The following is a 24,604-nucleotide window of genomic DNA, read 5'->3' on the forward strand; positions in this document are numbered from 1 at the left end:
TCCAAGGTATTTAGAAAAGTAACACATTCAGATCGCTACTTGAATTTCAGATCGGACCACCCTTTACAACACAAACGCTCGGTTGTGAGTTCCCTGCTACACCGAGCTTCAAAACTTTGCAGTAGCCTAACTATCAGGACGAAGGCAACGAAATTAACTGAACCGGATGACTCCGGCGCGTCGCAGCTTATCGCATACTTCAGCGACGTCTAGAATTATTAATTTTAATCTACGTTTTTTTCAATTTTTTACTTCTCAGTATTTAAGATGGCTAACGCACTCTCGTTTGAATTATTAACCCTGATGAGGTCAGCTGGTATCTGCTGCCGAAACGTCGGTTTATACTTCGTTTACACCAGAAGAGCGATTTCTATTTATTGAAACGTTTTCATTGTTTCAAAAAAAAAATACTTTATAGATTATATTCTAGATTGTTCTATCGAAAATCTGGATGATTCTAAATGTTTACTGTTAAAAAAAATGGCATCTAAGTCTCTAGCGCCACCTTATCTCCATGGTAACGCGGGTAGAAACACTTATTTTGAGATTTTTTCATAACACTAGAATACGTTTGTTTATATAGTACATTAGCTGGTAAAATCAAGTGATATTGGTAAAAAAAAAACATGGTTGTTACGGATATCCGATCTAATGCTTTAAAAAACCTGCCACAAACTTTGAACAAAGAACCGAAATCAATGAGGAGGGTTATTGCAGAAGACCCAGACTGGTCTTTGGCAACTGTCCCTTTATTGAAAGATTTAACAATTAACCATATAGTAAAGAATTTTTCCAGTAAGTTTGTTATTTACTTTTCATATACAAAAATCAAATAATTTATTGTGGAAACAAACACTACAAATGTCTTAGATGTACAGTTTAATAGAGTAGAAATAATTCTGTGGGTTGGTATTTGTTATAGACTATGAAATTCGTAAATATTTTCTCCGAACAATCCAAGTTGATTCAATTAAAAAAATGTGGGTCTGCAGAGCGTTTTTAGGCGCCCTTGAGTTCTCGTAGAACGTCAAATCGCTCTTGGATTCAACAAAGTTAGAAATCAATGTGCTAAATAATTTCTGTAGCAATCTTTTGTTAACCAAGTGATAAAATTTTCCTGAATTACCGTGTATACGCACGAGGTCATAGAATCCCCAAACTCAACTTTTAAACTGGGGAAATGGTTGGCTTCGTGAATACAGGTAATTAATTCAGCTGTTGAGCTCACTCTGGAAATTTTAAAAGTTCGGCACCAATGTGCGCAACAACACATAAAGTATCTAAATACCTACCATACATTTTGCATTCTGTGACAGATGCACACCTGATTTAGTAATTGTACACCTAAATATTTATGCAGTGTTCACTTTAAACACCCTAGGTGTGTATAAAATCATAACTGCACACCAAAGATCTTAGCGAAAAGTGACATTAAATGCAGACTGGCCAACATTTATAATCCGGCTCAAATTTGTTAGTGGGGAGAACAACAGCATTTACTTTTTCTTCATCAATAGCAAGACTGTTGATGATCATAAAACAACATTAGAAAACCATAACTGTCTTTTTAGGAGAGTCAACAGATTTGTTGAATTTAGTGGCATTTTCATGACGGTTTATTTATCTAACAGCCGGCTGTCTACCTTACAAAGTCATCACCCACTCCATATATATATATATATTTAAATAAATGAACTAAAACTTATCATGACACATGGCTTCAATTTTCATAGTTGCCGCCCTGGAATTTAGGGCTACCAAATATCCTCTCCTAGGAGGATTTGAAAAATGTTACGTGTCTAAAAAGATGTGGCATATATTTTAAGTAATATATAATTTATATTACAGCAAACCCAATCCTTCAAGGTCTTCATCCAAAAGACAAGATCAAAGTTTTAGACAAAATTGATACCAATATTCCACTTGATGTGACTGCTCATCTAGTCAATGACGAAAGTTACTGGAAGAGGTGCTGCAAGGGAAAATGGCATGTATGTGATGTTTCAACATTTGGTGGTAGCTGGAAAAGAATGTTTTTTGAAAAGTACACAGAGGAGCTGATTGAGAATTTTGTTCCTGAACAAAGCAGTGATGAACTAATTGAGAAAATGATTCCACTTTCATCAAGGTATGTCAAAAGGTTAAACATCCGTCAACTTTTGCCTCCTGTAAAGGATACTTCGAAAACAGAGGACAACAGCGAGATTGGAAGTGATGCAGGATCTGAAGCACCTTCCATGGACCATTTTGAGTTTGGTATGGTTATGGAGAAAATGCCACATCTTGAAGAGCTTAAAGTTAAGTATGGAGTACGCAATTGTGGCATGAACTTCGAATGGAACCTTTTCCAGTTCACACAGCGTGATTGTCTTCTGCTTGCCAAGAGCATTAAGAGTTGCAAACAGCTTAAGAAAATATGCATTCATCAAAGCAAGGTAGATGATTCAAAGGTTCGTGTCTTGGTTAGTCACTTTCTTGACCACCCTGCATTAACAGAAGTAGACCTGTCACACAACTGTGTTGGTGACCGAGGAGCTAGGGCAATTGCTAAACTGATTAACAACAGGTATTTGTGTTTTGTATGTTAATAAAAATCCCACTTTTTACTATTCCAAGTAAAATTTGTTCAATTTATAAGAAATTAAAATGTACTTTTTGATGGTTCTTATATAATTGACTACAGTATTCATGTTGTGTGATCCTTAACCTCATTCGTTTAGGTGCCCTAACTTAAAAAAAATCAACCTCACAGACAACATTGTAAGGGGAGATGGAGCAAAAGCTATTGCTTTTGCTTTAACAAAAAATGCACATCTACAGGAAATTAATCTACGACTTAACAGGTATAGCAATAAAATCAAATAACTAACAATGGTCAGATATAAACTATTGCTAGGAACTTGAATTTATCATAAACAAATGTCTTACTTGTCAATAAAAAATTGTGTACTTTTTTAATAATAATAAACAATCTATATGCCTTACACTGGCGTTTTCTCACTTAACAACGTGCTTCACACTACCGTAATTTTTTTCAAAATGGCAACAAAATTAATTTCTGCCAATTGTAGTGTGTATAAACTGTATATGATATTACATATTTCCGTCTTTCAAAAATAGATGTGATTAAATATGTGTGGAAATAACCGCAAGGTATTTTGTAAATTGGATCTTGGAAAAAAAAAAATTTAAAAATTAAAAATTTTTTTTTTTTTTTCTTAAATTTTTTTGCACCAATTTCTTCGGTTTTCTAGCGGATTCTTCGGCCGACATAGTTGCCAAGTTGCCAGAATTCTGCCATACTGATATCCACCTGAAACTAAATGAGATTTCATGTTAACTGTCCGAAAAATAGGGCACATGTGATTTTATTTAATTTGTACATGTTCCAGATTGGGAGATGAGGGTGGACAGGCATTGATGAAAGCATTGCTCAAAAACAACAGTCTTAAAATGATAAACCTTTCCTCAAATGACCTTACTGAGCCAACCATAGCACTTCTTTCCCAAGTTCTTCAAAGCAATACAAGCTTAACAGCCATTCAACTAGCTGGAAATAGGATAGGAACAGTAAGTTTTTACTAACACTAACACTTACTAAATATCATTAGTCAATAGCAAAATTTAAACGAAGATGTGAATAGTGTTTCTTATTTGACTTTCCTGTTTTGAATGTTTCTTTATTCATTTTCAACATGGTAAAGGGAGCACTGATTTGTAAAATATGCTACCTATTTTTGTATGGGCTTTGATATTTATTCCATGTCTAACAACAACCTCTAGCCATTATTCTCAAATTTATAATGTTCTGAATGCAGATTTCGCACTACTGCAATCTTGTGTAATACTGATGTAATTCATAAAGCGTTTTGTCTGTGCCGCCTGATATCGTTGGTAAGGACAGTAAAGGGAGTATATTGTACCCAGGTTGAAAATTTAAGCTTCTTCTGGGATCAATTCCCTGTGCAGTTGAACTCTTAGTGTGACCAATGGCCGTATTCGCTCATTGCAGAGAAAACCAAAAAATGTGTTCAGCTGTGATAATTATGTGCTAACGGTTTTTAGTATAGTATCTGGTATTTGTATCATGTGTTGCAATACAGACACACATCTGCTTTAAATGGCAGCTGTTTAGAATGTAAAACATGTGGGAGATTATTTTTTATTACAATATACACGTGTTAGCAAAGTGTTTTGCAATTAATTGCTCTCACTGTAGGCCTATTAATCCTCCCCCCAAAACATCATAGAAAGTAAATAACTATTAAATAAATACTAGGATTCATTATTCTAGATTCGAAACCTAATATTCTACAATGCTATGAGATTCTACCTTGAACATCCCTAATCGAAAATAACACCTCAAAACTGGATAAATCCTCTATTGCAAGTTTGAAAGCTTGGTCAATTTAATGCAAATAGACGTTTTTTTCATTAGACTTAAATTAGGTTGCTTAGGCTTAAACAAGTTTTCTTATTTGCACATAAGTTCACTTAAGAATTACTTTTTTATGACATCAGGATATAATCAAACAAATATCAACATGGGAGGTCATAGCTCATTGTGTTTAGTACGGCAAAAATATGTTAACAATATTATTCCCCACATGCTGGGGAAATCTTTGACCCATCCGATCTATTGAATTTCCAGGGGATTATTGTGTAGTTATGCTTGGTTCAGCAGGTATTTTTTTTTTAATTCTAATGAAAATATATTCCTGGAACGGTTAAAAAGCCTTTTAATTCGTATCTTTATTTTCTATATCTGATTTTACCAGCTTGACTAGTTCAAAAAACAATTTTGAAGACATCCTTGCGTAATTTTGAAACTTATCTTTATGTTTTAAGAAAGTGTGAAAAAGTATGTGAAAATAACCCGCTTTATACTTTTTTCACAAATAGGGTGTACGCAGTACTTGTGTTGTCGTATAAACTGCTGGTTACGTTTCCAAATACATATATCTGCCAAAATTTACATTTTATTTGCCTCCGCCATGATCACAATGAATATAGCCTAGCCTAGCTTTGGCCAGTTCAAGTTTCGCGCGCTTTGACGGTGGGGATTGGACAGACGCGACAAGTCAACTGTCATACATGTTTCGTCACATTGTGTCTGAGGTCCGGTGGGGATCCAGCCTTAAACAAGGCAAGCTGTATACATTCGATGGGTTAACACAGCATTAAACTTTAGAGAAACGACCAAATAAACGAATAATTTGAGCCAAAAATGTTGTCACCAGAAGGCTGGCAAGTGTATGGCTTATTTTCCTAAAAAGAGCAGTAGGTTGGAATTTGCCCCAGTCTGGATTAAAATGTCTTGTAGTAAAACAAATTTTACAGGATGTGTTTTTGTGCTGAACATGACATTTATACAGTTTTGTTATCATATTATTCAAAACATGTTGAGTGATTTAATTTTTGGTCTTGAAAAACATATAAATTTTCTTTTGAAAAGTCAGTTATTTCACAAGAATATAGGGCAACACAGCATAAACATATTGCTCTACAAACCAACTGCTAAAATGAACCTTTGCACATAACCATAATGAGAACCACTGGTATAAATGTGTGCTAATCTGTAATAACCAATTTTTTATGATTTGTTATTAGGATGGCGGAAAACAACTTCAAGAAGGGATGGAGTCAAACAAGTCTGTAATAGAACTAGATCTTCGTTTGACAGAAGCCGGACAGGAAAGTGAATACTGCATCAATCAAGTTCTAAAAAATAATCAGGATCGAGCCAGAGAGTTGGAAGAGGCCATTCTATCATCAAACAATCTAAGATAGACTTATATTAATGGGTGTTAGCTTTGTTATTTTATTCCATCAAATCTTCATAGCATTGAAATACAAATATTAAAATAAAATCACAAATCATAATACAAATGTAAAAAGTAAAGGCAACTATTTAGAGGTTGCAAAAATAACCATTTTGCCAATTTTTAGATCTCTCTGCATATATCCATTTTTAAAATCCTGAGCTTTGATAAGCTTCTTATTTAAGATAAGTTGCTGACTGGCTATGAATCCAGCTTTACAAGCTATCAGCAAGGTTTTCGAAAATTTATGATAAAAAACCTGACCGGGAATAGCTGTTCGTGGCATTGCCTTTAATTGTGAGTTAGTTGCTGGTGCTAATTCAGATAACCTTATAAGTTCTTCTTTATAGAAACAACGTAAATGATAATATTTTTTGTAACCAAATGCACGATACTTTCTCAAAATGTCAACATCACTAAGAGATGAAAAATCACAGGAACAGTCTTTCAAAGTTATTTTTGGCGCTTTTGAAACATTTTTTTCATCCTGCTTCTCTGCATTGTTATGTTTCTGTGGAAAATCTTGTAAGACGGATAACAACATTTCTGCTCCAATGGCAGATAGCTTTTTTGACAAACTTTTTCCAGTGCAAAGATCCGTTATTTTAACAGGTTCACTTTTTAAAAGAACTTTTCCTTTATCAAAATGATTAGCTTCAATCTACACAAATAAAAGTTGAAGCATTATGTTATTCTATTTTAAAAACGGTTTTGCCTAAAGTATGTACAAATTACTAAAACTCAGTGGCGTATCCAGGAGGGGGGTTCGGTAATGATATTGTGTAAGACAAATGACAACGCTAAGTCAAGCCTTCTCTTTCTTCTTGCCAAAAACATTGGGTTAGGCTAGGCTTGCCATACGTCCCGGTTAACCAATTTGTCCCGGATTTTAAAATTTGAGATTTACAAAAAAAATTTAAAAATGTAAAACTCTGGAGTTATTCTTTTTTAAAACTAAGTAATACTTTTTACTTTTACATTTTGGTTGGTTAGGCTGTCAAGCAAATTTTTTTAATATAAATTAATTATTTTTCAAGCGGGTGTTAAGAAACATTTTTTTGGGGGTGAAGTTGCTGGGGCTAGTTCCTTTTTTGTGTGTGATGGATATTATCCGGTGGGTGCTGGGAGATATCTTTTTGAGGTAGGTAAGCGAGCGCCATCGCAAACCGGTCACCGTTAAGCAATTTATATTTTGAAGGATTGAAACGCATGTCTAAAAAAATCCTGTTACAACTTAAAGTTTAACGTTTGTTAGTAATTCTGGATCGTTGAGATCGCGGGTTTTTAGCATTACAAATCAAATTGAATTCATAACATACTGATTGCCTTAATAAAAATAAGTTTTAATATTTCCAACATAAGACTTTTTCTTTTCCAACATAAGACTTTTTTTATATGTTTAAAAACTTCTTGATGTCTGTTACCACGCAAAATTTATGTAGAGTTGGCCAAAATTTCGCATTTAATGCGGCGGTTTTAATAGGAACCAATTTTCAGTTTCCAACGAGATTTTACTTACGTTCGACGCAATATGGTACCAGGATTACGTATCTGCTTGAAGGTTTTACGTTTGTGAGTGGTTCCAAAATTGCTTTTCGGTTACACACTTTGTTGCATTGCATAAAAAACTTTAATAGCAATTACTTTGCTTGAAGTATGTTACCGCGCAAAATTGGGCAAAGTTCGCAAAACATCGCATTTAATGCGTCGATTCTAATCATAACCAATTTTCAGTTTCAAACGAGATTTTACTTACGTTGGTACCAGGATTACGTATTTGCTGAATATCACGCAATGCGAACAATGGCTGCTATACAACTTAAGGTTTTACGTTAGTGAGTGGTTCCCTATCGACATGTGTCACTGGTTTTCGTTACGTAAAAGATGTTTGACGTGCTAAGCCGTTGGGTATTTATAGTCGTTTCACTTCAAATAAGCATGCATTATTTGCAATTTTGTTTCAACAAAATGTAAAGTTCAGTTTGCGAAGACGAACAATTAGATGTTTCACAGGCACGCAGATAAATTCGTTAATTTATAACACGTCACCAGATTAAATGCTGCTTCCACACAGGCTAAAGAATGTGACTTCATTTGTGGGGAAGCATTTAGTCAACCCATTTTAGGCACAATAAGCAAAAAAAATAGTGAAGGGCGACAAACATATATGCTGTATAACAATTAACGATTAGGCAAATTAAAATGTTTTATTTAGAACAAAATTAAAATGTTTACCACTTGACACACCATTTAGCACTCAAGCCAGGATATTACACTATCCGTAACATAAGTTTTTAGTACCATGGCAAATTACCTTTTTAAATCGTCGGCAATAACACGCGGTTCAAAGAAATGACACAAAGTAGAATATAATATGTAAAAGGGGACAGCTTGATGGAATCTTACATTCTGTTTAATCTATGCTTGGGAATGATTTGGTCCGGGGAATACAAATTTGTTATGGACACAGCGCCTTTGCCAACATTTACGGCCTAATATTGTTGCTGCTTTCACGAGGGTTGCATCCTACTTTAATTGTGAAAAGTATTTACCCGACTCATTTTTTTACAATATAGAACATTGCTTTTGGTTACAATTTAAATTACTTAGACAAACAACCCTTTAAAATAGGTCCTGAAAAATATCCCCTGACAAAAGATATAACAACCGCAACCCCGTTAACTTAATTAGTTGCATTAAATTATTTTGTATAAGGTTTATTTGCAGTTTTCAATATGCGTCCCGAATTTACGTTTCTAAAAAATGGCAAGCCTAGGTTAGGCTAATGTTTCTCGCTGTTCGCTGTCTACGCTTTCAATGTTGGTGTAACAACTAGAGATCGACTGATATCACTTTTTGGGACCGATACCCGATACCGATTTTTTTATCTACCTGGGAATGTTCAAAACTTGAATTAAAAAATAAAATCCAAATAACGTTTTAGTTTACATTTTTACTAATTATTAAACTATTATTTTGCAAATTAACTTGGCGTAAACCTAAAACCCAAATATTTATATCAAAAATTGGGTAAGTTGTTTGTTGTACAGGAAAAATTATATCATAATTTCGTACTAAAATATAGGCAAAAGTATCGGCCTATCTCTAGTAACAATGGCATTTTTTCAACTGAAGCAAATAATCTTATAAGGTGGCCTAATTGTGACTGTGTAAAGTCACCTTTTTTAGGTAATGATAGTTAGGTATTTTAGGTGACTTGGCACACCGTCCGAGCAGATGTTGCGCCAATCATGGCATTAGAACACCCAGGAAAAACGATCTTTGGTTAGTATAGCAAGTCCTGAAAGACGTTCTTTTATTTAGCGTAGTCCCGTACATGCAACTTAGGAAACTGCGCTCCTGATAGTCTATTCTAAACATGATTCTACCAAAATCAATCACACACATTTTACCATCCACACTGTTAGTGAAAGTTCCATTATGGCTGCAGGCTGCTTGCGAGTACTATACAGAGGTTCATTTATACAATAGTTGAAACCTACATATTATTTGTAATATCCTGAATGTCAAATATTAATGGTTCATTAAAAGTTTGTGATGCACTGTATACCTTTTTCATCAATAAGGACGTTGAAAAAGTTAGAAAGGTAAAACTAACATCATGTTGCCTTTCAAGTTTATCTTGAATACATTTCTATTGACACATTTGTTCCAAAACTTTTTTGTAAAAAAGTCAGACAGCACACAAATGGGGTTTTGTGCTGGATAACATACTAGAGATTAAAGATAATTGGGATATGGATTAACAAGGTCTCTCTGTAAATATATACATCGGCATAGACCTTACACAACTCAAGGGCAATTTTTCCTACAATTGCAAAAATGATTATTAATTGCACCAATAATATGATAGCTCAGCTTTTGGGCTGTTGCACATTATGACGGAACAAAGCATTGTGAATTTCCTTACAGTGCCTTTAGGATAAAAATATTCCATTGAAATGGGCAAAACTTAACACCATTAAAAAATATAGTTTTACTATTCTATGACCTAGTGCCTATATGATGATTCAAGAAAGCTTTATTCACTTGTCTCTGTGGGAGAAATCTTTACCATGTTATAAGGTCATTTAGACAGATCATAAATCACCAAAAAAAAAACAGATCATATATCATCAAAAATCAAACACTCGCCAGCAAGGGTGATTTTAATAGATAAACAACTAAATTGTTTAAATACCACTTGTTATGGAGGATACAAACTTTCTTTTAACCCCTTTGTAATATTGATATTTACTGTTAAATGCAATGCTGAATAACTTACTAAACAAAGTAATTTGAGTATAACAACAATAAAGGTAAAATATGGAATCGATCTGATGCCCTTTCAAAACAAAATACCACTTAAAAAAATGGCCAAGCCTAGTTAAATATCTTCAAGACTTAGCACTCAACAGTGCTGGACGTTTTTCTTTCTTTGAATTTATATGGTAAACATATTTATATTTATTTTATAGTATACAAAATAAATACCTTCATAATAGATACTCCAGTGATATCGTGACCCCATTCAATTGCTCTTGGAATAGGAGCAGCACCTCTAAGAGCTGGCAGTATGCTTGGGTGTACGTTTATCATTTTACATGGAAATGCATCAATTAAATACTTTTCAATCAGCTTGCCAAATGACACTACAACTCCAATGTCAAAGTTCTGGATGGATGGTAATGTTCCCAAAAAATGGATTGGAATTCCATTTTTTTGGGCAAATTCCTTCACTGCCATTTTTTTTGATCCAGTATTTGGTAAACAAACCACCTGCAAAACAGGTTTCAAACATGTAAATACCTAATAGACCATGTTAACAATTTACAACTAAACCAAACCTCCAATCTTTTTATACAGCACGAAGTTGCAGACTGTGAGTTTTCCTTTAGTATTTTCAAGCAAGAAAGTGAAAAATTGTCAGTCCCAAAAAATAAGACACGATATGGAGGCTTTGTAATACAATAAGTGCAAGACTGCATTACCATATATGGACAAGCAATTTTTGGTAAAACAAAACTCACTACAGTATTCATTGTGGTTACAATCATTGCTTTTGATCCTTTGGAATACCTGACAATTCAAGCTTAAATTCTTCACTTTTAAGTTTCTTGTTTTGTTGTCTTGCAAGGTCTTGAAGCACAGTTTCTCTCAAACGCTGAAAATAATTTATGTTTTATTATTTGTAACAACAATTATTGATTTTAGGCTTATGACTTAATATCAAACAGCTTAACCCGTCCTTTATTTGAATAACTAACTTATGTTCAAAAAACTTCCAGCCAAATGCGCGATTTCATTGAGTCTGAATCCGGCTACAACTATACCACCTTTATTTCACCCACTTACGCAATTAAAAAAGGTGGAGTTTTAGCAATTCAATCACAGAGAGTTCAATGTATCCACTCACAATACATGGTTGGAAAATATTCCATCATATACTATTTTACTTTTGCAATTTAAAGTTTGCAGCACTATAAATTTTGGTACTGTGCATTCGCACCTCGGACTCTTACTACAGTCCTGAGTCTGACTCCAGCAAAACAAACCTTCATCAAGTCCCAAGTACGACTCCACAGCCCTGCATGGCACTACCCAAAACACAAACAACTAGTTGTAGGTTGGTGTACTATGAAACAATATATGACGCTTTACTTTAAAGGCATTTATAGATGCTGAAAAATGCTAAATTTTTAGCTATTATTTTTTCTTTGCTATTTTCAGGTGTACAAAAAGACACAATGACACCTACTTCAAAATTTTGTTGCGCAATTTGGCCCACTGTGGAAAGTATTGGTTATTTTTCAATAGATTAAATACACCCCAATTTCTTATACGTTACACCAGCAGGGTGCACTTTGCTGTATGGTGTATTTCGTCTACCCAATTGCTTCGACTGTGCACCCTCAACATCTTGTCAAGATTTATAATACTTTCAAGACAGGGGTGATCGTATGTTTATGATGAAAAGTATATGACCAGTGCACCCACAATGTTTTTTTGAACAAATTAAACCTGCTGCATCCGACTTTCTATATGCTACAAAAGCGTGGTGCACTTATGACCTTTGGTGCATCTGGTCACCATACACGAAAGAGATCTTGTTGAGATCTGCCATACTTTTTAAACGGGATATCAGTACTCGTCTCATACTAGGGTGGATATAGGTTCCGATTCGCCCAAATCAATTTGTGTACTATAGCCTAGTTTGCAATCCAATACATTCAATTTAAAGTAAAAAAATACATAGGCTAACATGAACTTCAAAGAGTTATTTTCTGAAAATCATAATCATTGTACTTATCATTTTTTTTATTTCACTATGGCTATAACGTCATTTGGCGCTGGACTAGAATCCTACCATATTTTCCTCCTCTGGGGTTTATATTGCATTATTTGGGTTAGGGTGGGAGTTTTGGTTGGGTGGGTATTATAATTTTTTTTTTTACAACTTCTTGCTTTACTATGTGACCATCGCCCGTCATTTTGTATGGAATCGAATCGTAATACTTTTTCCCAATATATCAGTATCGGCATAAAGTATCGTACACCAGTCTGGAAAGTATGGGAGATCATGACGAGATCTCAAGAGTGCATGCCCAAAAAAATCCGGGTGCACAACAAAGGTCAAAAAAATGCATCTCAGGTGCACTTTATGATTTTGCGATGCACTTTGTATTGCATACAATACACTGTAAATCTATGTTGATGTGATAAATAAGGTTGCTGCACGAGCGTTTTAAATATTCGGGGTGCAGTTAGATATTTTTTCAAGGTGCACTTTTAAAAGTTTGAAAAAAAAATCGCGGGTGCACTTGCCATACTATCCACAGTGGATCTAAGACATACTTTAACCAATCACATACAAATCAAAATGTTTAAAACTAAGTAAAACTAAGTAACCTGCTTGGTTCTGTCTTGGTCAAAATGAACCCAAAATATCATGTAGGTGGTAAAGCTAACAGAGCAAATCAGTGTCGCTTTTGCAAATTTAGACATCCTCTTATTGACTGCTAAATAAGTTTTTCATTTTTGAAAATAGTTAATAGTATTGGCTGATGTCCACTCATGTATGACCGACGCAAAAATTAGCGACTATATATTGATACAGTACTCTCACCCGATCCGTTAGAAATCAGTGCATTTCTAAGCAAAAAGGTCTACGACAATCAGGGCATCCAATGGCAGAAAAGTCTAGGCTTTTAGACCTTGAGGTCCTGGCAATGCACTGATTTGGACCTTTAGGTAAACTCCCGGCGAAGATAAATTAAAAATATTCATTAAAAGTTCAGAAAAGATAACAAAAAATGTGAGATAGGATTAATAACACTTGACCCACCTAAACCCTAACGCTAACCCGAATCCTAACCCAAATAATGTGCGTTATTTTAATAATTCTTTAAATGCTGGTGAAAACGCCCAAAGTCGGGTGGGCATAAGATAGTTTCTCGTCTATGGTACCATAGGATTGTTACTTCACAAATTGAGGTATCGCTTATGAATTTTAGGATCGGTTATCGACGATTAAAGCGTATGGCCTACACTATCACCGAGTCATGTGTGGCATCGTTGAAAAGGTATTATCAAGCGCTATGCGATTTTGTTGGTCTCTTGTTGCGTAAATTAATTTTTATTAAAAATTATTGCGAATATTAATTTTGAATATTAATATTTTTTAAATTTTTCATTTTTTAATTTTTATTTTGTAAATATAGTTCATTCTTATTGTTGTGGTAAATTTTTTTTTCTAAAAAAATTAGGTTAAATATGTTTTTTTTTGCCTTTGAAATTTCTTCGTATATCTAGTGTGCAGGCTAGCTTTTGGTCATTTTTATATGTATGGTTTTGCACTGGCAACCAAGGCTGCGCAATCGGTTAAAAACAACCCGAGTTGGACTCCGGCCAAATGTGCAATTACATCGGGTTCCGAGTACGGCTCAGACCGTTTTTCCCAGATTTACGTAACTAAAATAGAACGGATATCAGCACTCCACTAATAGGAGTCATGGAAAACATGCCACCACATGCTTCTGATTCTCGGGTAATTTTACCTAGTCTTACGCAAGTCCAACTCCGCAGCCCTGCTGTGATCTGACATCTAATTTACGTAACTTGGGAGATGCCACTTAATTTAATTTCAAAAGTTAAATTTTGTAATACCCTAACACCCAGCTGTACTTCGACGCTTTTCAACCGATATCTATATAAGTGTTAACTATCGGTTTCGCTTTTAGCTTGGTTTCTCAGTCGCACAAAAACACACGTACTTACTTTTACTTTTAATAGACTGACTGCTCTGATTTAACGCAGTAAACATTACGCCAATTTTAGGGCACTGTGACGTAATACGAACGGTTAGAAAAAATGTTACATACAACAGTTGAATACACTTATTTGTGACAAGAACACTGCAGATCGAACTAGAATTGTGTGCAACCATTTATTTAGCGCTAGTGTTGGTGTTGTTATAATAATGTTATTGAAGTGCTAGTAATAAAATGGTTGCGCTTTCTTAAGTTGATATAACGTGCGCGTTAAATCATTTGGCGTGACCTAAAAAATCATCTCGCGTGCCAGTTTTGGCACGCGTGCCAGGGGCTGCCGACCCCTGGTCTACGATTATATCGGTGGAATTTACTTGGAGGTTACGCAAAAGTAACGCATCAATGGCAGTACTTACTTTGTATTCTTTGCAGCATATTAACTGCCTAATTAACTTATCACATTTGTATTGAAGTAGAACTAAACCACTCACTAAATTTAAGATTTAAATTTAAGCTAAATCGGACAAAATTCCCTTCCGATTTAGATGTTGTCCGATTTAGCTTAAATCGAAATATAATTTGACCCTCCAAATTAAATCGGCCAAAAATTTTAAATTAAATTGGACGGAATTACATTCCGATTTAGGCTAAATCGGACAAAAAAGTTGTCCGTATAACAGCGTATTATATTTGTTTTTTCCAAACGGCGCCCCATAAGCATCTGGACTTTTGCTGTACACGTTTATGGTTTGCCAGCACATATAGCAACTTAAGGATGGGAACACACAATACGACCTTAAAAGCAACATTACCTAAAGCAGAAAAATCTATAAAGCCATAGAAGACCAAGCGATAGATTACCGCCAAATACGCAGTAGGCCTAATATCAAGTACAGCATAAGATCAAAATTGTCTAAATAAGACCTAAATCTGTCGGAATAAGGCCTAAATTGATCGGAAAAAGGCCTAAATTCATCGGAAGAAGTCCTAAATTCATCGGAAGAAGGCCTAAATAGACAAAATAACGCCCGAACCTGTGGGTAGAGGGAGGGTATGGGACGATCGGGGGCCATCGGTCTGGCATTTGGCCGTTTTTGTGACTACGTTTGGATGCCCTAGTCTGACCGGCGCCGCTGTTTTGTCAACGGATTTTTGGTCCCGTTTGGGATTATTGGTGGGTAATGGGTGGGGTTAGAAAATGGGTTAGTGTTGAAATTATTAAGGGAGTTAGTGATGTACTTAGGGGTTGGGTTTGGGGTTGGTTAAAGTGTTGTTTAGGCCTAATTATAAGCTTTTAGCTCTTATTTCGACGGATGTAGGATTAATTCCGTTTTGACGGTACCGGTACTAATACCGTTAGGTATTCAGGGCCGGATTAAGGTTTTCATGGACCTGGAGCTGTAGGGCATTCAGAGGCCTATTGGTCGTTTTTATTATGTTTATGTTCCAACCAGAATTAACATGAAATACGATTTTTGATTCACTTGTCAAACAGATTCATTTAACTTGTTTTCTAACTTTATATAAAGCGAAGCCGTTAAAAACTTTATTGCTGTCTATTTTTTTCCAAAATCTCGAGAAGAGCTAAGGAATGCAACCTATTTTGGTCCATAGAGAAACGCATTTGGTTCCTTACTCTTTTAAGGACTGAAAGAGCGTTCGCCTGAACAATTAGTATTCATCAGACAAAGATGCATTGTGGGGCACGGGATTAATTGTTAAAGTTTCTGACTCTCGCTTTAAGGTTGCGTGCGTATCCTTAATACCACAGATACGTTAGAAAACGCATACATGAACTTATTTTTATTAATAAATTTAAACATTTGAGTTCCTTTGCTACTTTCGACCTAAAATTGGCGTTCTTTTAGCAGTGCAGAAAAATAAATCAACATTTTAGGCAATGATTCTTCCTGATCATCTGGGTAATACTGAAGCAAGGTTATTTCTTGAAATTTCTTGAGTAATGACAGACACTTAAAATTGTACCTCTTTATCAAATTCTTGATATCGGGTCTTTAATGTCTAAACAAAATCAATAGACCCTGAAGCAAATTTGTCGCCTTATTTAAAGTCATTTTGCTACTACAGTGCCGGACTAGTTCTAGGCCTATGATACCGTTCCGTTACGAATTTTTGATAAAGGTAAATAGCACAGCACATCGCATACAGAACTAGATCGAAATCTTCTAAATAAGACGTAAATCTGCCGGAATACGTCCTGAATTTATTCAAATAGGCCTAAATATCTAAAATAGTTCCTGAAACTGTAGGTATAGGGTATGGGACGATCGGGGGTTGTCGGTCAGGCATCCGCCGTTTTGCTTTGGACGCCCTATAGTTTGACCGGTGCCTTTATGGCTTCGCTGTTTCAGCACCGGATTTTTGATTTAGTTTTGGGTTAATGGTGGGTAATTCTGGAAATATAAAAATGTTTTAGGGTTATTAGGGAAGTTAGTGATGTAGCCTACTTAGGGGTGGGGTTTGGGGTTAGGTAAAGTGTTGTTTATAGGCCGGATTCTGACATATAGCTCTTATTGCAATACAGACGGTAATACTACTATAAGGTATTAGTCCTATTTTGGTCTTATGGCTGGAGTCCGTGGTGATATCTTTAGAACAGCGGTTCCCAAACTTTTCTAAAAATTTTGCTTGGTCGACCCGTTGCAATTATTTTGATATTTCGCGGCCCTATAAAAAGTTAAGGGTCAGTTGACCTATTTTTCTTGTAGTACACTAGTGCAGTCACGATTCTTTCTAGTAACAACTTTCTAAATCAAGTAACAACTTTCTAACCAAGGCAAACGATTCTCTTACAACGGGTAGTACAGTAATAATAGATGATTTGTGATGTTACAAAAGACATCATAAAACACGCTATATGATCGAATAATAAAGTATAACTAAAGACAATAACGATGACATGCTAATGTTTAAAACTTAAAGACTCATTCTCCTTGCGGACCCTCTGAAACTCCTGTACGGATCCCAGTTTAGGAACCGCTGCTCTGCAATATAACTTTTTATACAAAGATAACATCGGTTGGTCTTATTAAATTGTTAGCGGTGGGCCTGGAGCTGCAGCCCCCTCAGCCCCCGCCTTAATCCGCCCCTGTAGGCATTAGTCCTATTTTGGCCTTATTCCGAATTGTGTTTTATTCTGACGTTGATGTTGTTCTTGTCTCGGTCTTATGGCTGAAGTCCAACGAACAATAATTTTTAAACAAAATTTTAATATACAAACTTTTTATATGGAATAATATTTACAAAGGTTTGATATTGTAAATTGTGGAGTGAAGTGTCCAATAAAAGATGGGGGAGATAAAAAAATTGGTATGGTTAGAAAATGCTTTTATTCAAGAACTAGCTTCTTGGAAGTTGTTTATATCAATTTGCTTTATAAAATTGAGCTATTCATCCAACGTTTTTCACATAAAACAATTTGCTTGTTATATGTTGCGTTTTTCTTATTTTTTAGTGCAGTTATTGCTGATAATCGTACGAGTTTAAAAATTCCAATAGTCCAACGTTTTATTTTTATGACAAGGACGTGACTTGAAGTTGACTTGCTCTAATTATGACTTGACTGGGACTTGACTTGCGCAACTGATGACTTGGAATGGAACTTGACTTGAAATGGAACTATTCAAAAAGACTTGAAATGACTTGTTAATAACAGGGTTTCTTAATCAGTTGAATGGTTCACCCCAGGATGAATAAAATTATGGTAGCCGGGGTGAACTAACCAAAAGGGGTGAATAAGGGTGAACCGTCAGAAATAGATGATAGCTTGCGAGCAGGGTCGCCCGCAGAAAATAGAATTTTCAACTTAGGTAATTTCCCTATTTTTCGTCGGAATTAAATGAATAATGACGTCATAAAACAGTGACAGTATGACGTCATAGAATGGTGATTGCAAGACGTGATAAAAAAAACTCAGAAACAGCCAAATGCGTCCAGCAAAAGCGAGCACGTGCGTCGTCGACATCCTGTCAGGCGCCAGCTGCGAAACCACAGTGTGCAATCGATAACTTCAGGCAAAAAAACAAACCAAGACCGTAAAATATGTGTATTAATTGTGGTAGAATCATACTTAATTCGACTATCAGCAGCGCAGTTTTCAAGTTCCATGAACGGAACTAGAGCTAAATTACAAGCACGCCTTTCACCACGTGCAATACTAAACGAAGATTGTTTTTACCGGGTGTTATTATGCCAGGATTAGCGCAACATCTGCGCCGAGCTGTGTGCCAAGTCAGCTAAATTACAAGCTGTGATTAAGGGGAAATAAGTTGTGTCCATTGCACACTTAGCACGTGGTCTTAGAGTATGCTTAAAGAGCATAATTTTGCGTTAACTATCATTACTTAAAAATGGAGGCTTTGAAACGCGCACGACAGTCACCATTATACCTCTTTTTAAGAATCTGCTTCAGTTAAACAAATGTCGATGTTACACCAACATCGGATATTAGCGCAGAGACCGAACAGCGAGGAACATACTGCGTATAACTCGACGTTTTTTAGCGAGAAAAAAAGAAAGAAGGTTTGACTTAGCGTTGTCAATTATTGAATACACACTTGCTAATCAGCCAACCTAAAGTCCTAAACAAATAACGAAAGAGAAAAACTATATCCAGCGTTTACGGTCGACCAAACTAAAGACGAAAAACGGCGTTTCGCGCTCGATTTTGGTTTCGCATTAGACGCGTGACCCAATTACTTAAAAAGCACGCCGCTTCGTTCAGTTTGTTAAATCATGACAAAAACGAACAAAAGACGATAATATCACTTAGAAAGAACTCCCGCCCCTCCTGGAGACGCCACTGGGGGCAATGGATAGTGTATAATATTTTTAACCTTCATAAGTAATACACATTACACTTACAAATAATACTAATAATCGCATTTGTCCGTTTAATGAAAGATAACATATGTCTTTAGAGTGCCGTTCAGCGCCGTTTTGTAAACAAAGCCTATATTTCGCGGTGGCGTGTTATGTACATTGTTGTCATTTGTATGGAGTCAGGACTTGTGTTGCAATCGTATTTTGGACGTAAAATTGTATTTTCGCGTCAGAGAAAAATGTAGAAAACGATAGAGGGAACGCCCTGTTTATCACGTGTTTTATTATTTAATATTATTAGAATTGTCTCCGTAAATTTCTTTTTCTCTGCAGAAATTTTCTTACTGATTTTCGATTATAAATAGAGTTGCACAAGCAATGAAAATGTCCAGTAATCAGGAAGCAAACAGGAGTTGTTTTGTTTCTGAGCTAAGGCTTTTATGCCAACGAATCAGTGTGAAAACATTTCAGCAATACGAAGCAGAAGATGAACATTGAACAATTCAATTTGAATAAGTTCCTACCTTGAACAAGTGAAGTTAATTCACGAGACAAAAAAAGACTTTAATGAGGCTCATATTCAACCCGCTTGCTTCAATATCATGAGACAAGGGTGAATGAAATGTGGAGATAGATGCTAGGGGTGAACAAAATTAAAGAGGTTTAAGAAGCACTAGTTTACAACACTGCCAATTTAAGTGAGTATAATTCAAATATAATTGGTGTAGCTTTAGAAGGGCTCGATCACAGTTGTTAACACATGTAGGTGTGCGCATCTTTCTTAAATAACCCTGATATAACTTATTCACTTAAATTGTGGCGTCGCGTATGTTTTCGAATGCTGAAAAGGAGACAACAAAACGGCTGCGTGAACCACTGCTAAAGAGGTTGTTTAGAATCACGTGCATGGCCAAATGATTCAACATTGTTGTGCAAATGCGAAGTTAAGTTCCGAATAAAAAATGAGAAATTCAAATTGATTAAAAAAAGCTTTTTTTGCAACCGTTTTTTTGTAATCCGTTAGCCTTTTAGAAACAAAATTAAACTACACTATAAATGAAATACCAGGCGTTGCCCACGTTAAATAGAGTAGGCCTATAGGCTTATACCAGTTTAATTTTAACTGATAAAGAACTAATGTTTTTGTACCGGCTATGTAAATTAAAGCACGATAATTTGCGAAGTTAACCTGAATTGTGTTCAAAATGAAACAGTCTATCCAGTGCAGGATTAACTGCGGGGCCTGTAGCAGATTGATATGTACAAACAATGACGGGGAAGTAATTGAATATTTTATAGATTTGATTAACATTCTACACAGTGGTTCTTAACATTTTTAGCGCTCGTACCCCTTGAGCGTTTATGAAATTTTCTTGTACCCCCTGTCTACAATGGCCTTTGGAAGTAAATAAAATTATAGGAATTAAACTAAGTGTATTTATAAATTACGTGTTGAATACATGCATTAAAAACAGTCTTGTAAGTTCATCAATATTTACAACACACAAATAATAAGTCAATTTCCTAATGGCTTTTTTGCTGTTGCTTTTCGTAAATGATCATATTTAATCGAGGTTCTTTCTTTGAGATAGACACACGCATATCATATCTTCGATCCAATCGGTTTCTCGGCTTATTTTTGATGTTTACAAGAGTTGAGAACCCCGTTTCATGTAGGTAGGTTGTCGCAAAAGGGACAAGGATTTCTAAAGCTTTTTTCGCTAACTGGGTAAATGTCTCAAGTTGTGCATACCAGAAGGCATCCAACTGCATTAAATCAAACTCCATTTTGATTTTACTACTAGCTTTCATCTCAATAAGGTCATCTTTCATTTGGCCTTATCACCCATAAAACGTAGGTTGAAAATAAATGGGTCTTGTATCCATCCCTGAGAAAAAAACGTAGATTGAAAATAAATGGGTCTTGTATCCATCCCTGAGAAACAGAAACCTCTCCCTGATGAAATCATCCCTGGAAAGACTCTCTGAGCCCCTGCAAGTGTTCTTTTATTTCAGTCACAAAATGTTCCGGAAATGAATTTGTTGAAATGGAAAGTTCATCAAGATTTGGAAAATTTGCATAGTTTCCACAGGTAATTCGATGTTTCCAGATTGGAAGTTTGTTAGTAAAGGAAGTTACCTTTTCTCTGGCAATGATTATGTTTATTCCTGTACCCTGGATGGAGGTTTTTAGTCGTTTAAGTGGCTGAATTTATCTGCCAAGTAGGCCAGGGACAAAACGAAATCCTCATTTTTTAAATGTTCTACAATGCTACAGCCCTTTTGTCCAAGAAAAAGCTCAATTTCTTTGTGCAGTTCGAACATACGAGTAAGCACTCGGCCACGGGAAAGCCACCTCACCTCGGTGTGGTATAGAAGTACGTTGTGTTTAGCCCCAAGCTTACAAAAAACTTTAAACAGGCGATGATTGGAGGCATTTCCTCTGATGTATTTGACTGTACTCACAGAAATTGATAACACATTTTTAAGTTGTTCTGGTAATGACTTGACTACAAGTGCATGCCGATGTAGCATACAGTGTGTGACGGAGATGTAAGATACCTCATTTTTCACAAGGGCAGCGAAGCTTGATTTATTTCCAACCATGGCAGGTGCACCATCGGTGCAAAAGTGAACCGCACATGTCAAAAGTCATTTTATTTTTCAAAAAAAACTCCTTGACAATATTGAATACGTCAATTGCCTTTGTGGTTGTTGTCAATAGTTCACAAAATAAAAATTCTTCCAGAACTTCTTTCTCTTTCACATACCGCACAAACACTAATAACTGACTACAGCAACTGACGTCTGTTGACTCATCCAACTGTATAGACTCACTTTGATAGGACTGGATTTGATGTCGGCAATCACCTGTTGCAAAATATCTTCGCTCATATCACGAATCCTGGAACTAATAATGTCATTTGACAATGGCACTAAACTTAGTTTTTTTTTTTTCGCCTCAGTCCCCAGTTCTGAGTTTGCCATTTTCATTGCGCATGGTTTCACTAACTCTTCTGCTTCTGTATGTGGCTTATTATTTTTGGCACACAAAAACGCAACATGATAAGATGCTAGCAACAATGGCTTTTCAATCGGTAAAAATCCATGCTTTACTAAGGCAGACTTGGACAACTAGATTTATTTTAGCTTTTTAAAATTAAATTAGAATTAAAATTAGAGCATTTCAGTTTTTCCAAATTAGATTAGAATTAAAATTAGATCATTTTGAGTTTTCTGAAATTAGACTAGAATTAGAATTACCGAATTCGTAACAAAATGAATTTGAACTAGAATTTAAACTAGAATTACATTTGATTATTCACAATCAATTACGTTCAAATCGGGAAGTATTTTAATAAGAATGTGAATGATAATTATGTGTGTGCTAATTTTTAAGCGTTTAAAAATAGCATATGCTTTTTAGACTGTGAAAATTCTGTTCCAACCAAAGAGTTTGAATTCAAATTCTTTGTTTTGGCTAAGAGACTTAAAATGCCGTTGGACAAAGTAGCATTTTTGGTAAAATCCGAATTAGATTAAAACTAGAATTAGAGCACTTAAGCAATTCACGAATTAGATTAGAATTAGAATTAGCCGCATTTTGCTCTAATTCATTGAATTAGAAAACTAGAACTAACTAGTTGTCCAAGTCTGTACTAATGGTACCACTCTGATGAAAACGTGGCCTTATGATCTTCAAAGTATTTAAATTATTTCTTGACTTTTCACCCCCGTGTCGATTATCGAAATGCTCATTAAGCCTTGAAGGTTTGAGATTTGCATTTGCGAATACTTTGCTGCATAAAATGCACCGCGGTCTCTCAGTTCCATCTTTTTCCGTCATGCAAGTGAACCCATATTTCACATAGTCTTCATTCCACTTACGCTTTTCAGACATAATTGCCTTTTTCTAAGTTTTAGGACGATTATTATGCCTCAGCAACAACACTTAAATACCAACTAAACTGGAATTCAAAACAGTGCAAAATGGAAATTCTTTCACTCTTCTTTCTCTTTCATATACCGCACAAACACTGTACCATGCAGAAACTGACGTTTGTTAGCTCATCCATCTGTAGGCATGACTATGACATCATAGTACAAAATCAACCCGTCGTAGACATATAAATCAAAAAGTAAGTTGTTTTATGCATTCTTTACAAATAATAGCGCATAATTTTACACTGCATCTCGTATCCCCTGCTTTGGTGCTTCGTACCCCTGGTTAAGAACACAGCAACAAAAATCTAATGTAATGCTTTATTTGAAAGGAGAAATATAAAACTTAAGCAATATCATTCAAAGGTCTTTCGGACGCATTTTGATCTTTGCAAAGTTGGCAATTATTTCAGATGAGTTCAGTGACTTCAGAACCTCAATTTCAATATTCAAGAGAGTTAAATAGTGTAGCCGCTCTTTCCCCATTGTGTTTCGTAGATAGTTTGAAAAAGATATCTCTCCAGAACAATTAGTTTCCATCTTACATAGACAAATGCGTAACAAATTGTCAGTGTTAAAAAACGTGAGCTAAACGTTTTTATTACGTCACAATGCCTCAAAAAGAATTGTTTTAGTTGGTGTTTAGCAACTTAAGTTGTGCGATAAACCAACAGTAGGTATAAGTTATTTGTAGCCCAAGCATTGTCATGTTTAGACAAACATGTACCAAATTGCGCTAAGCGTAGGAAAAATATCGTGTTTAAAAGTGAAAATTGCTTACTGGTAAATCGCCGCAATAAACGCGATATTTTGCGAACTCTGTCAAATTTTGCGTGAGTAAACATTCTGTAAGAAATAAATAAGCTTTCCGCCCGTGGCTGTTTAAAAGTGAAGATTGCTATGACCGTGTTTAAGAATAGGCTATTGCGAAGACGCTCCATGAGACGCGCTCTCGTTGCTCCATCTTTCTTTCATAGAAAGAGACTATTTGTTATAAACCAATCGGCAAATTTACTGATTACGTTATAATTACACACTGGTCTGAAAACACTGAGCATAAAAGTCTTAACTTCGCAAATGTCATATGACCTTAATTAATGTGATATTTACTGTCACGAAAAAGCTGCGTTGACGTCAGACAAACCAATTAAAACCGTTTGAAATATTAATTGCTCACCAGGTACTGTTCAAACCAGTGCTGCGGAGTCGGTTAAAAATAACCCGAGTCCGACTCCGGCCAAAAAAACAAACCTGAGTCCGACTCCGGTCAAATATGTGATTTTGTCGAGTCCCGAGTCCGGCCCCGACTCTACAGCCTGTATTTCACCAATTTACGTAACTAAAATAGCGTTGATATTCAGCAATCCACTTATAGGGGTGTCGTATAATTCATTCACTCACAATACATGGTTGGAAAATATTCCGCCATATAATATTCCACCTTTACAATTTCCATTTGGCGGCCATATCAGTTTTAAAAGTCGGTACTGCGCATGCGCAAGTCGGACTCTGGACTCGGGTAGTTTTACAAGGTCTTACTCGAGTCCCGAGTCCGACTCCAGCAAAAACAAACCGACTCCTGGAGTCCCGATCGTGTCCCGAGTCCGACTCCGACTCCGCAGCCCTGGTTCAAACTAAGACAATAAACGCGATATTTTGCGAACTCTGCCTAAATTTTGCGTGGCTAAACATACTGTAAGAAGTTTTAAACTTTAAAGTCTTCTTGCC

The 24,604-nt window shown here is 35.7% G+C and overlaps 2 protein-coding genes across 6 annotated transcripts; one reads left to right on the forward strand and one right to left on the reverse strand.

Moving 5' to 3' along the window:
- The first annotated feature begins 566 nt into the window (after window positions 1-566).
- LOC146140585 (dynein regulatory complex subunit 5-like) lies at window positions 567-7,358 on the forward strand. The gene is made up of 5 exons (XM_083391218.1): window positions 567-795; window positions 1,849-2,566; window positions 2,721-2,843; window positions 3,393-3,570; window positions 5,611-7,358. The coding sequence occupies exons 1-5, from the start codon at window positions 627-629 to the stop codon at window positions 5,788-5,790; spliced, it is 1,368 nt and encodes a 455-aa protein (XP_083247344.1). The 5' UTR covers window positions 567-626; the 3' UTR covers window positions 5,791-7,358.
- On the reverse strand, window positions 5,802-14,097 carry LOC146140586 (methionyl-tRNA formyltransferase, mitochondrial-like). 5 transcript variants are annotated; one of them, XM_083391224.1, is made up of 5 exons: window positions 12,732-14,097; window positions 10,853-10,986; window positions 10,670-10,780; window positions 10,317-10,601; window positions 5,802-6,483 (listed from the first exon to the last, which is right to left on the reverse strand). In XM_083391224.1, exons 2-5 carry the CDS (start codon window positions 10,877-10,879, stop codon window positions 5,908-5,910), a joined length of 999 nt encoding a protein of 332 aa, XP_083247350.1. In that variant the 5' UTR covers window positions 10,880-10,986; window positions 12,732-14,097; the 3' UTR covers window positions 5,802-5,907. The 5 variants fall into 5 exon arrangements, with proteins under 5 accessions (XP_083247350.1, XP_083247349.1, XP_083247345.1 ...); XM_083391223.1 differs by having other exon boundaries at window positions 10,670-10,986; window positions 12,949-14,096; XM_083391219.1 differs by having other exon boundaries at window positions 10,670-10,986; window positions 12,732-14,096.
- Between the last annotated feature and the right edge of the window lie 10,507 nt (window positions 14,098-24,604).

Source organism: Ascidiella aspersa, chromosome 6 (genome assembly GCF_963924565.1).
Source record: "Ascidiella aspersa chromosome 6, kaAscAspe10.2, whole genome shotgun sequence".
NCBI classification, from domain to species: domain Eukaryota; kingdom Metazoa; phylum Chordata; class Ascidiacea; order Phlebobranchia; family Ascidiidae; genus Ascidiella; species Ascidiella aspersa.

Excerpts from the sequence above, each read along its gene's own strand:
- LOC146140585 (XM_083391218.1), top strand. The coding sequence starts at position 627 with ATGGTTGTTACGGATATCCGATCTAATGCTTTAAAAAACCTGCCACAA. Across the intron at positions 2,844-3,392 it reads ATTAATCTACGACTTAACAG|ATTGGGAGATGAGGGTGGAC; the intron begins GTATAGCAATAA and ends TACATGTTCCAG. Across the intron at positions 3,571-5,610 it reads CTGGAAATAGGATAGGAACA|GATGGCGGAAAACAACTTCA; the intron begins GTAAGTTTTTAC and ends ATTTGTTATTAG.
- LOC146140586 (XM_083391223.1), bottom strand. The coding sequence starts at position 10,879 with ATGATTGTAACCACAATGAATACTGTAGTGAGTTTTGTTTTACCAAAA. Across the intron at positions 10,602-10,669 it reads GCTGTATAAAAAGATTGGAG|GTGGTTTGTTTACCAAATAC; the intron begins GTTTGGTTTAGT and ends CCTGTTTTGCAG. Across the intron at positions 6,484-10,316 it reads CTGGAGTATCTATTATGAAG|ATTGAAGCTAATCATTTTGA; the intron begins GTATTTATTTTG and ends TTATTTGTGTAG.